The 13,629-nt window shown below is 45.7% G+C and overlaps 1 protein-coding gene across 4 annotated transcripts in view; it reads left to right on the forward strand.

Annotated features, from left to right (window-relative positions):
• RFX4 (regulatory factor X4) overlaps nucleotides 1-13,629 on the forward strand; it is a 137,401-nt gene that overhangs the window by 13,618 nt on the left and 110,154 nt on the right. For 3 of the 4 annotated variants that reach the window (XM_019728443.2, XM_019728445.2, XM_019728444.2), the window contains exon 2: nucleotides 12,385-12,471. In XM_019728443.2, the coding sequence (XP_019584002.1) occupies nucleotides 12,385-12,471 (87 nt within the window). Of the gene's footprint in view, nucleotides 1-9,905; nucleotides 9,966-12,384; nucleotides 12,472-13,629 lie in introns of all 4 variants that reach the window. The other variant, XM_074326253.1, reaches the window with a different exon arrangement.

The following is a 13,629-nucleotide window of genomic DNA, read 5'->3' on the forward strand; positions in this document are numbered from 1 at the left end:
GCTGGTGGTTTCTCTTCCACACGGAGTTCTGACTGTCCTAACTCTGCCTGTCAGTGCCCTCGCCCACACGGACCCAAAGGGCACATACTTTCCATCCTCATTTTACGTGTTTACTTGACGCTTCTTCCTTGGCTTCTCCAGATTTCCACCTGTGTCCTTACTATCTGTGCACAGTACAAAGCATTCTACTCGAGTGTCGTGCACGAGTCCATGCTCCATAAATATTGACTTCAGATATAAATCATTCCTTCCTTCATATTACGAAGGATGCTACATCTCTTTGTTTGCTTTCTAGGAAGCCTGGCTCAAGGCTCCATGTAAAAAAATACTTGATAAATTAACCGCAGATGAACTGACACTATTTCGTGCCCCTACTAGGTGCCAGGCATGCTGTTGGTGCTTCATTCATCCATTTCTTTCCCTCCATTTTTCTGTCCTTCTCCTCTCCTCATGGATCTGCTCTGCGGTGCCAGGCACCATCGAGGTACAAGGAATCATGGGTGAATAGGACATAATCAACTCTTACGGAGTTTATGGTGTTTGTCCTAACCCTCATAATGATCCATGGGGTGGAATTTTTAAGTGCCGAGTAGGAAGCACATTGAGGGCCATAAGGTTCAGGAATTTGTCAAGGTTGCAGAGCTGACTTAGTCACTGGTAAAGAGAAGATTAAAATTAGTGTCCTCCTGGCTTCCGGGACTATGTTGTTCTCATTGCACCAAGAGATCCAAGAACCAAACAGAAAGAGTGATGACAAGAAGGGACTACAGTGGGATGCCTTGGGGGTGGGCGTGATGTAAAACTTCTAATAGCTAAGACTATAGTGCTTATCATGTGAGCACTCTGTGCCTTCCTTTGTCACTTAATTCTCATAAAACTCCATGAGGATCTATTATTACTACCCCCATTTTGTTAATGAAAATAATTGAGGCTCAAGGAAGTTGTCGCTTGTCCAAGGTTATGCAGTGAGGAAGTCAGCCTTGAACCTGGCAGTGGGGCTCCACAGACCATGTTCTTTAATGCTGCACTGTCATTGGGGGGAAAAACAAAAGGGCCTCTGTCATAAATAGGTACCTGGGAACCATAGGGGTTCCATGTATCTAGAAATTGCTCTGTGCCAGGTACCATGCTAAGTGCTTTCCATGCATCCTTCCCTGGAATCTCACACCACTGAGATGAGGCAGGCAGATTATTCATGAGGGGACACTGAGGTTTCGAGAGTTGCCCTGAAGTCATGCAACTAGTAAGTCCTAAGGCTGGAATTCAGACCGTTCACGTGTAACGAGTTACTAGGCCCCCATGCTTTTCCTTCTGGATATTCTCAAGCAATGGTTCAAAAGAGAAAAACTGATGTGCACCAAGTTGTTTGTTAAAACGTTATAAAAAATAGGCACATGGGCTCAATGGCACACTGAGCATCTATTAAACATGATAAAGATGAGGACTAGTGATACAGAAAAAGTCTGCATGATAGAATGTGAAGAGGAAAAGGAATACAAATCGTATGTCACTGGGTTACAGTTCACATGTGTGCACGTGTGGACACGAGGCAGGGAAGCAACACAGAAACATGACAAATCATTCACACGTACGTTAGCGGGGTGGGATTGTGGGCGAATATGTTTCTCTTTTTAACATTTTAAAATATAACTCCTTTGATGGATTAACATAGGAAAGAAAAGGATGCTTTGGTGATTGATCTCAAAAGTTCAGGCTGGATTGAAGTCTGGGGAAGAGGTAAAAAAAACAACAACCTAGTTAAGACATGATGTCAAAAGTCAGTGTCGGATGCTATGCATGATGGGTAGTCTCGGCTCCAGTAACCGTTTTCAGAGTTTTATATGTTTCAATAATATTGTAATAATAGAAAGAGAAACAAAGAAAAAGTCACTGACGTTAGGGGGTAATAGGTGTGCTCCCCGCAGAAGTCGAGGGAAATGACATTTGTGCAACCTAGTTATGGGATTATGTACAGTAGTCTGGTGTTCGCAGGGATATTTTCAGAGCAGAGATCTGCGTTTACATTGAATTTATCTCCAACAGGAGATGGCACTGAATACCTTAGCTTTCATTTTTTCTGGTCTCTAGGGACTGTTGGGGAGCTCATACTAAAGGCGTTACGTACCCCCCAGGGTTGCCTCACTGATTCTTGTATATTTCACATAATGAGGCCTCAGTTCGTCTCTTTGCCCACTTTAGAGTTTTATATATTGAGTTTTCCTAAAGTGAGAAAGAGCAGTGACATTATTGAGCATCTGTTGTGTTTGGTGTTATGTCAGACACAGCTGAGGACTCACAGTGAGACCTTAAGGCATATATAATGATGGATATTATAGTGTAGTTAACGGTTAGGATAGAGTCAGATTCAAATCCTGTCTCAGCTGCTGACCAGCTGTGTGATCTTGGCCAAGTTACTGCTGTGATGATGCTGTTGGTGAAAATGATGGTGCTTGCATTGGGAGGCCGCATTCTAGGAGATGTCATTAATGTCACCTTGGACTCACCTGCATCATGCAGAGATGGAGATGTCAGCTCATGAAGAGGAGACATGGGGACACTGGCCACATGGATTGGCTAGGGAAATGAATCCACTTAGCCAAAAAGAGAGCAAAGTTCTTATCTTTTCTTATCCAGGACTTTCTGCCTGGGCCTTGCTTTCCCCATCTATAAAATGGGATAATAATACCTACATATGATGTAATTCTAAAACGAGGCATGAAAACAGTTTAGCACGGTGTTTGGTACAAAATGGGGGCTCAGAAAATGGTAGTTAATGTAGCTATACCACAGGGAAACAGAGGCTCAGTAAGGTTGAAATACTTGGTCAAGTTCACAGAACTAGTGAGACAGTGAGGCTTAGAAGTTAGGCCTTCTCATTCTTTCCTCTGTATTGGACTCCCCCTCACCGATGGGAGGGACTTCCTCCCTGTGGTGAACAGTTAGGTTGGTTCAGGTACCAACACTTGCTAGTTTCTAGACCTGTGGGAAAGATTTCCCAGGATATGGATGGAGAGCCAAGACAGCCCTCGGGAACACTTTAGGGGTCTAGAGAGGCAACTGGAAATAAAAGGAGTGGTTTGGGCAGATCACGAAACACTGAGGCTGCCGGGGTGTTTAACAAAGGCGAATAGTAATAGAAATAATATCTCTGTGTGTTTAGTTAGCACACTAGCCTTTATCAGCAACCTTTTCCTACAGCACCGTCATCTGAGTCTCGCCGTAGCCTTATGAAGCAAATATTCTTATTGGACTGATGTGGAAACTGAGGCCCACATAAAATGGGAGTTTGGGGAGGGTTATTTCTGTAAGGAATATATTAGAATTGGGAAAGAGATGAAAACACTGCTCAGGTTTTTAAGGAAAAAAGAAAAGTAAAAGGAGTCAATTGATGAGGGTGCTTTTTAGAAAGTACTGAAAGGACACGTGGGACTGTGGTCTGGGAATTTGTCACTGAGGGTCAATTGATAAGTTGAAAGCGGAAGCAAATCCTTGTGCGGATCTTTGCAGAGGGGAGGTCCAGGCCATCAGGTTTGAAGCGGATAATAAATGAGCTGATGTTTCAGCGCAGGTGGTAAGAGTTAAGCACCCTGGTGCCTCTGTGACATGAGTGTCAATCAGTTACAGGGACAAAGATGACCCAGAGGTCATGTCCCGAGGCCCTGAGTGTGGGATAACTGCACCACGCCATTCACACTCGTCTATGTCCGGGCCACACAGCTGTGTGAATGGGATCATGCTGTTCCCCGCTCCACCACGGCTGTGATTAAATGAGATAACCCACGTCAATACCTGTCATAGGAGCACGAAGCAGATGCTGGTGATGGCCTTGGGAGGCCACATTCTGGGAGACGTCGTTAGTGTCCTCTCGGACTCAACTGCGTCATTCTGTGATGGAGACGCCAGCAGATGAGGAAGAGACACGGGGACATGGGGTCACTAGTCCCATGGATTAGCTAGAGGAGTGAATACAGTCAGCTAGAGACAGGGCAGAGTTCTTACCAAGGGGGCCCATGAAGTCTCTGTTTGCCTGGGACAGTCCTGGTTTGTGCATGTGGTCCTGGCAAAATGATTAAAAATAGTGCCAATTTCCAATCTCAAAAGTGTCCAAGTTTAGGTGATAAGTGATATGGTTTCCTGCTTCCTCTTCTCTCCCCTTTAAGGCTGTTTGGCAGTACCCAATGGAGCCGCCCACAGAACTGTGTTGCTGATGTTGCCCTCTCCTCAAAAACCTTCAGAGGTTCCCAACCACCTATTGCATAAAGTCCAAGCTCCTTAACCCCGTCCTGAGAACAGAGGCGGGGCTGGGATGTGTGCACGCCCCATGGCATCTGACAGCGCGCTAGGCAAACAGCAAAGTCTCAGGAAGCACATGTTAAATTAATACCCAAATGAATGAGTACATTCGCACTCAGGATGCTTGTCAGTTTCTTGAATGCGTCATCCTCCCGCCAGCGTCAGGGCTGCTGACATGCTGTTTCTTCTGCCAGGACCACTCCTCCCTCCCTCTTCACCTGGGTCAGGAGCATGCCTTCCCATTCTCAGTGTAATGCTACTTCCTCTCCAAAGCTTCCCTGACTCTCTCGGATTAGGTCTCTTGGAAATTACATTTCTTTTTGTGTGAGTATGTCATCACTGACTCCCACACTAACCTCGAACCTTCCATGAAGACAGAAACTGTGTCTGTCTCGCTCACTGCTGTCTCCCTGCTGTGTAGCCCAGTGCTGGCACATGGTACTCCATAAATAGTTGGTAAACAAATAGTGGGGTGAATGAACGTAGAGCCCCTCGAAGGCTACCCTTTCTGAGCCAGTGGCGTTCATATCACCTGTGTAAAGTCCTCCAGTAGTTGCTTAATACACGTGGAGTAAATGAGGTTCTTGCTGTGGCCAGCAAATCCCTACAAGCTTGGGGCCCTTCCTAACTTCCTGCCATCATTTCCTACTGCTCTCCCCCTTCTTCCCGCTTCTCCACCACCTGGTTCCTGGCTCTTTCCCACACACTCCACGCCCCCTCCCACCTCAGGCCTTTGTCCTTGTTCTAAGATGCCTCCTCCAAGAGGCCTTCAGGGCCGCATTTCTCTCTATCCCATTCCATGGCTTTGTTTTCCTTCATAACACTCTTTGTTCGCTGCAGTTATCTTGCTTCCTTGTTTTTGTCTGTCTCCACACGGAACATACCCATAACCTCCCTGGAGCATGGACCTAGCCTGCCACGCTCATCACTAGATCCTCAGAACCTGGCAAACAGTTGGTGCTTAATCAATATTTGGTGGGCCAGGGAAGGAATAAAAGCAGGGGCAGGTTGGGGCTGCCCCTGGGGCAGGGCCTGTGGTGTCGCCATGGCAACCACTGACCTGTATTCTCCCCTGGAGAGGCCACAGCTGTGTGCTTTCTGGGGCCCAGACTTTCCACAAGATCCTGTGTGTCACCACCGCAGGGAGTCCAGAGGAGAGAGAAAAAGGGGCTGAGAGAGAATGACCAAGAGGAAAGCATATCCTGGTGCCATGGGAGACAGAAGCAAGCCACGTTGGCGTGAATCCACTGGTAATGAGCAGAGCCCAGGGGAAGGGAGATTGGGGTGTGCTCTGGCACCCCCAGAGGAACCTGGGGTCTGGTCCTCCCTTGGTGGCTGTGAGGGTTGCATGTCAACTCTTTTAGGTAGCATTTCTAAAGCTGTGAGTTCCTAAAATAGGCTCCAGCACACTGCCCTGAAAGGCTGTTGATAGAATGAGTATGAATAACGCCTTCTATTAAAACCCGGTGACACGTTATAAGTCAGGCAGCGTTTTCTTCAGGTATTGCATAAGTCAAGAACTCCCTGTTCTCACCCAGTTCCTCAGAAACAAAGCTCTTTGGTTACTCCCCCACTGCTTAAAAATCACGGCTAGTTCCCAGCTGCCTGCAGGCTTTGGCCTGGTGGGTGAGGCGTTTGCAGACTGCTCCCAGGGGGCTCTCCCACCTGTCTCCTTGGGTTATGGGCCCATGAACTCTTCACCTTTCCCAGAACCCCCTTTTTGCCTTTGTCCATGATAGTGATCCCCTTGCCCCAAACTGCCCTTCTTTCCTCCTTGGTCTCGCAGATGCAGCATCTTTTAAGGATGAGCTAAAATGGCACCTCCTGTGTGAAACACCTCGGCCAAGCTGGAAGCTCTCTTCTCTGTGTCCCTACAGACCTTATTATAATAACGCATGTACCCTGGTTACCTGCTGGCTTCTTGAGGCAGTGGGCCACAGTGAGTGCAAACTGGCTTTGGAGGGAGACAGACCTGACCCAGCTCGGTGACCAGCTAGCTGGGCGACGTTCCCTAACTTCTCTGCGTTTCCGTTTCCTCCTCACAAATCAGAGTTGTTAAAGTCTGTTACTGGGAGGATGCGGCATGTGAAGCAAGCGGGGTGACTGGGGGGACGCTCAATTAATGCCAGACATCACCACTGCTGTCTGTTCCTCTCCCTCGGCTGTGAGCTCCTGGCGGGGCCAGACACCACGCTTTCCTTACCTTTCCATGGTCCACAAAGCCAGGCATTTGAAGCGCTTCACCTGTATCATTTCAGTTCATCTTTGGAGAACCTGGGAGGTAGGGTTTTAGGAAGGTTCAGGAACCATCCCAGCTAGTAAGTGGCAGAGCTTGGATTTGAAATCTAGTTGTTCCCCCTGCAAAGCCCACATTCTTCCTGGCCCGCCTCTGTCTTCTCTTTCATCTTGTCCTGTCTCCCTCTTGGTCACTCCACACCAGGCCTTAAACAGGTCACCCAGGATCCCTGCTCAGCGCCTTTGTGGTCCCTGCTCTGAACCTTTGGGGGCGTCGCTCCCTCAGTGCATTCAGTCTCTGCTCCAATGCTCTTTCTTCTCAGAGGCCTCCCTGGGGGAGGATCCCCGTCCACCATTCTCTGTTCCTTCACTTTACTTCCTCACCACCATCACCACCAGCTCTGTGCCTGACACCGTTCCCAGCTCTTGGGGAATTAGCATTGAACAAGATACATGAGGTTGTTAGAACTTACATTTTTATGAAATAATGCAAATAATACATAAACAAACAAGGTATTTTCAGGTCCTGAGACCCTGATCCACCAGAGAGAACATTGGCTTCCTGTTAAAGAGTATTTGTCCATCTCTTCTGTTGGAACTTGACGTTGCAGGCACTTGATAATTATTTGGAAAATGCATGAATGGATGGATGGGGAGGGATGGGTAATCTAAGGGAGAACCACTGGTCTGTGCCCAATATGGGGCAGCAAGAAGAAGTAAAGGCTTTGGAGACTGGAGATTTGGGTTCAAATTCAGACTTTAATCCTTCAAACTGTACGACCTTACCCAAGCCACTGCCATGTTCTAAACCCCAGTTTTCTTATCTGTAAAGTGGGGTGAATTTCAGTGTCGTGAGGTGGACTGTAAAGCTCAGATCAGCTTCTCCATGTCATGTGCTCTGTAACCTTCAAGGATTACATGACTTTGGATAATCATCTTAGTCGGCTCCTTCTGTCGGACCAATGCGTGTTCGTGAAGAACTGCTCTGAGGCCTGGACCGCCTTGGACATGCCATGTCCCTGATACAGCGACTTCCTGGTTGTTCTTTGCTGCTGCAAAGGGAACCAAGCCTCCTAGAAAACCCGATAACCATTTATGGCTCTGCCTAACCTCACTGGAGACAGTCACTTCAAATTGGGGGCTGTAAATCTCCAATCCAAAGTGGGGAGACATGAAGACCTGCCTCTAAGGAGCGTGGGTGAAACTCTTCATAAAGTGAATGGACCCACAGGCATTATCCTGCTTCCTGCCCTTGATCCCAGAGGAGTCAGGTGAAGGGGTGCTTTGTGGCCCAGGAGCCTACACTCACAGCTGTCGGTAAATCCTTTTGGGCACTTAGCGTAAGCTCATGCCTTACCAAAAGGTCAGGTGATTTTTGTGTTGGGAGCCGGCAATTATCCAGCTGTGAACTGAGCTGTCCTCCTGTGTCTCAAAAGTGCCGATGTTACAGCCTTGATCAGTCTGCCTTGTGTTAGAACTGTTGCTTCAAGCCTTAATTTTCGTTTCTATAAATATTTTAAAACATACCACATAATACTGTTCTGAGGTTTCACTTAAACCACATATGTGAAAATACCTCGTGCAGTACCTGGCACACAGCAGGAACTTAATGTGGTTTTTTGGGAAAAAAGTAATGTATTCGACATCACCTATTTATTCTGCGACATCTATGGGGCCAGGCGTAGTACCAGCCACTGGGTATGAGATGGTGAACAAAGACAACAGGGTCCTTGCACTCATGAGCTCAGGGAGTAGCACCTGCCTTGTTTTCTAGTCGGCAGTGAAAGGGCATAAGCCCATCTCATTCATGGCTATATCACAGCTTCTCTTTCCCACAGCCTCTTGTATCTGGAAGGCACAAAATACATGTTGAATTTTGCTTTCTTTATTTAGAAAATAGCCTTTGATGTGTTATCCTTTTTCATGCCTAGGTGTTAAGAAAGAAAACGATTTGGAAATTTTACAGATGTGCAGACGTATCTATCTGTATGCTGTGCTGCTTTGATGTCACAGGTGTCAATAATGTAACATTTATTGAGACCAGACTATAGGAGAAGCTTTACACCAGGCCCTAGTGGAGCGTCAAAAGAAATAGAACAGAATGGACTCCATTCTTAATATGTTTAAATTCTAAACGGAACAGCCGGTTGTGTATCAAAAAGGATGGCAGAGAAATATGTAAATGAATTTAGCAAAACTTGTAATACGTAAGTAGAGTTTCAGCAAAAGTTCTATTGCCCGGCAGATGTCAGTGTTGTAAGAGTGCCACCGAGTTCTGCAGACTGTGTGGGACATAGGAGAAGGAGAGCTCAGTTGACACTTGGGGACTGACCTGTGGTTATGACCTGGGTTTGAACGCTGGGCCTGCCTCTTACTATCCAGGTGACTGTGAACAGGTCACGTCATCTTTCTGAGCCTTGGTTCTGCCATCGCTAAAGTGTGCATGTTAATAGCACCCACTTCATAGGGTGGTTATGAGGATTAAGTATGATGGTGTATAGAATGCATTTACATAATGCCTGGTCCATTCTGGCTCAATATATGGTGGCCTTTGTTATTAAATCACATAATCTACAACTAAATAAGATAGATGAGCACAGTGTGTTATTACAACTTCAGTATACATGTCGTTCTGGTTGAGTAATTCTTGACCTTTGCAAGACCAAAATCCGTTGTTCATAGTTTTGCAGTGTATAAATTTACTGCAGGTGACCTAAATAGGGGACTTCCAATCATGTGGAGCAACCTAAGTGATGGGACACATGTTACAGATGTCACTGTTGAGGGTTGTGCTAGGGAAGAAGACAAGGGTCAAAGAGTATCTGTGGATCCAACGCCCATGACCTGTTTGCATATTTAAGAGCACCCCATCCATGCACGCTGGAATGCAAAGCCTTTGAACACTCTGAGAACTCTAAGGGTCCAGAACAATAGAGGTGATGGTTCTGCCATTCTTGGCACTGCTCAGACCACCGTCTGGACCTTCCGAGAGTCCATCCTGGGTGCCACATGTTCAAATAGACATTGATTAACTAGAAGATAGCCAGAAGCAGGTGAATTGGACGGCAAAGAAGGGGGAACAATTTCTTCCAAGAAAGAACTGAAACAAAGTAGGGTACTTTGACCAGGAAAATGGAGGCATGATGGCTGTATTCCTATATCTGTCATGTGCAAGAGAGATCAGACTTATTCTCTGTTGCCCTAGAGAGCAGAGCTGGGTAGCAGAGTGGCTACAGGCATAGATCATGGGATCAGAGAGACCTGAGTGGGTGCAGTGGGGAGGGGAAAGGGTTCCTTGGTGAGATTTCTTCTCTGTTTTTCTAATGGCACTTCAGTCCTCTCTCCCTTCTTGTAACCTTGCTTTCATCTCTCTGTAGTGTTGGGCAGTGTGGAGGAGAGGCACAGCCATGAAACTTACTTCACTTGAACTCTTGTGGGTAGGTGTTGCCCTGCCTCAGTGTTTAGACCAGCTAGTCTCCAGGATATTGCCACGAGGTCTTCATAGGATGCCCTACCAACCACTGGGGCTTCTCACTTTTAAGAATAGGACGTTTTAAGGACTCCAGTTTTAACACTGACACAGGCAAATGGGTGAGAGAGTGTTTCTCTTAGTGTCCCTGTTTCTGCTGAAGGGGCTGGGGGTGGAAAGTGTGTGGTCGTGTGTGCCCACATCCATGTGGAGTAAGGAGGTGTGAATGCCTAGCTCGGAAGACCAGGAGCTGTCCCAGAACAGTAGAAGTGGCTTTGGGTGGTATGGTTTGGCGGAAGAAGAGGCTGCAAATTTCAGTAGATGCCATCCAAAGTCAGCCATGACTGTTGCCAGGGAAGGCATGCCAGGATCGAAGGGATTAGAAGATCTGCGTGGAGACATTCTGGAGAGTCCTGCAAAGAATTCTGGAGATTTGTATTCACATGTGCTTGGGGATATGATGTGGTGACAAACACCCACCGTGTGCCATCACAGCTCTGAAAACATTACAAGCCATTTGTTTCTAGAGTGTGCATTCGATATTTGGAAAGGGTAGTAGCATTTCAATGTTTTGAATTTCTCTGCTGTTCAATGTTTCCTCAGAAATACCAGATTTTCATATTCTCTTAGAAAGCTGGCTCCTGTTCCTCCCCTTGGATATTTCCCCCCCAACACACACTGCTTATTTACGATTTTAGAAGCAGCTTTTAAAAGAGCAGTTGGTTGGAACCTAACATACAAAACAAAATCCCAACATTTCTCCCTGCTGTCTGAGTTTGCTCTCCCCACTCTCCACTTAGCTTACTTTTTACAACATATTAGTACAGTGTTAACTAACGACCTTGTCCTTGGCTCTTTGAATTACAAGGGGTAACATTACTTAATCTCTCTAAGCTTCAGTTGCTTTCTAGGAAAAATGGAGATTAAAATCTTCACTTCTGAGAGTTGTCAGAATTCAATGAGGTAACATATGTAAAGGGCCTGGCAGGTTAAAATAGGTGTCCAGTAAATGCCAGTTCCCATATTATACAAACGGTAACAGGAGACTGTACCGTGCAAAAGCACATAGCCATCATGATAGTCAGTTCTACTATAACACCCCCGGGACATTCCTAAAAATCACGACCCTTCTGCAACATTGCACAGTAAAAACTACGGAGTTTACTGGAAAAATAAGCTAGGGGCACAACACTCAAAAACTTTCTCAGGGACACATTAAAAAAAAAAAGTAAGAATGATAGCCCAGTTTTGCCCATGTTCAATGTCTCAGAGATACACAAATAGGATAAATATGACACTTCACGTTGCAAAAGACCTGACGTTTGCTTTTGGAAATGGACGTCGGAAGGGCTGCAACTCAAGAGTTATTGTGAAGTGGTAGAGCATGGGTTATTTGGGCAGGTGTGGCTTGTAACACGTGGTCAACGGAAGTAACTGGTAGACATTTGAGGTGTGAGCATGTGGAAATTTTGCATGTTGCTGTGGGGCTCAGTTCAGCTATATGCAGTTTTCTGCATTCACCTCATACTTCTTACAGATTCTTCAAGCATAAGCAAACACAAAGTTTATGCTCACATTGTTCCCTACCATTTTACTTGCATTGGGACATACTCTTATTTTCAAAACAAGCATTATAGCAAAATGGACTGTACCTAACTGATGGTGAATGAATCAATGAATGAACGAACGAACGAACGAACGAACAAACGAACAAACAGCAGATGGTCTAGGGGATGGAATGAACATTATTCTGCATCATGGAATGTAAATTTGTAGCCTTCGAAAGTGGATTTTCAAAACCATAGTCTTTTGGATTTTAAAAGTACTGCATAGCTGTTGTAGAGTTTTTGCTATCTCCTGCACAGCATTTGGTCCGTGCTTGGAAGAGCCCCTTAATGGGTCACTGGGCAAAGGGCGGTGAGCTGCAAGGTTCCCTGCTCTCCTTCCCGTCAGCCAGAGGCCACTGGGTTTTATCTGCTGTTCTTTTAGGTTTTGTTGGAAGGAAGGGTCCTGCTGCTAATTTACAAGTCTGCAAACCACCACCAGTGATTCAGTTGATCAAATTATGTTTTACAAACTATTTCTCAGGACCATTATCTTCCTTTTGAAGAAAGATAATCCTCAGTTTGTGCTATTGGGCAATGACTACTCCAGAATTAGTAGAATTTGACTAAGAAATACTCAAGGGGGCTTCAAATTACCATTTTGCCTCCAAACTACTCAGCGAATGGTTCACGTGGACCTTCTTATAACTATTTCCAGTCAGGGCAGATCGTAGATGAAAGCTGATGGGCATTTAAATCTAATGTGTTTATGGTGTTCTTGTGTCTTTACAAACACCAACAGCGATTCTGCAATTTTATGAGTTTCTTTCTTTTTTTTTTCAGAGAGCTGGATTGAAAGATGTCTCAACGAAAGTGAAAACAAACGTTATTCCAGCCACACATCTCTGGGGAATGTTTCTAATGATGAAAGTAAGTGCTTGAAACTCCTTCTTCCATGACATCCTAAACATGGCCAGGTTCCCGATGGGAGGACTAGTGCATTTAGAGTGCTAGGCGGGGGCGAGTCACCTGGAACCAGAGACTCCTGAGGCATTTCCGAAATACCTCCCCTAGGCCCTCCCTGTAATATTCTGTAGTAGGGAGTCCAACACAGTCAGGTGGACATGGAAACTGAGGCCACTGCAAAAACTTGCTGTGTACACATTCATATTGTCTGACTCCCCAAAGAACCTGTTACAGTGATGCTTCCATTGGGGGGGAAACGTGGACCCCGAGTGCAAAAGGCCATTCTCTCTGTCACTGTAGATATGGGTTCAAAGTAGTGTGTCATGGATGGTTGTTTTAAAATCACAGAGGTCCTTGCTTTTGGAAAGTAGAAATTTCTCATGGATCTTGGACTAGAAAGATTTGGAGTTAATGGAAGGCTATAAACTGCTGTGTTCACGCCCTCCCCTGGGTTGTGTCAGAAGGGGGTTCCTGGGGGCCTGGTATTAAGAGCAGAAGACTACTTGGGACTCTTATTTGCCTCTTAGGAACTACAAAACGGGGGCAGCTTATTATAAGTGTCATTTCCAGCAGGGACAGAAGTGTCTTTCTCCCTTGCTTGGTAAAGTGCATCTTAGTTCTATTCTCTCAAAGCATGGCCTTGGGACACCTGCGCCATAATCCCCAAGGCTGTTTGACATGCTGAACAGCTTCCGGCATCCTTTCATCTCTTCCTGTCATAGTTGTTCTATCATCACTATTTTGCTTTTTTAAATAAAATTTATATAAACTGGACATAAAGTACATAAAACCTTATGTGAGTGGGTTGATGATTTTTTTTTTTTTTTTTACATTTTGTATCCACCTGGGTAACCACCACCCAGCAAAGGGGTAGAACATGGCTAGCACCCCAGGAGGCTCCCTCCTGCCTCATCCCGGTCAGTAACTACCGTCTGGCTTTAACACTGTAGTTTCTTTTGCTTGTTCCTGAAACCTATAAATGGACTCATAGACTCTGTATTCTTCTGTAAGTAGCTTTTTTTCACCCAACACGATGTATGAGAGATTTATTTATCCGTGCTGTGTATGTAGCAGTAGTTCTCTCTTTTTCATTGATGTACATATAGTATTCCATTGTATGCA

This window comes from Rhinolophus sinicus, linkage group LG02, assembly GCF_036562045.2.
Source record: "Rhinolophus sinicus isolate RSC01 linkage group LG02, ASM3656204v1, whole genome shotgun sequence".
Classification (NCBI taxonomy): domain Eukaryota; kingdom Metazoa; phylum Chordata; class Mammalia; order Chiroptera; family Rhinolophidae; genus Rhinolophus; species Rhinolophus sinicus.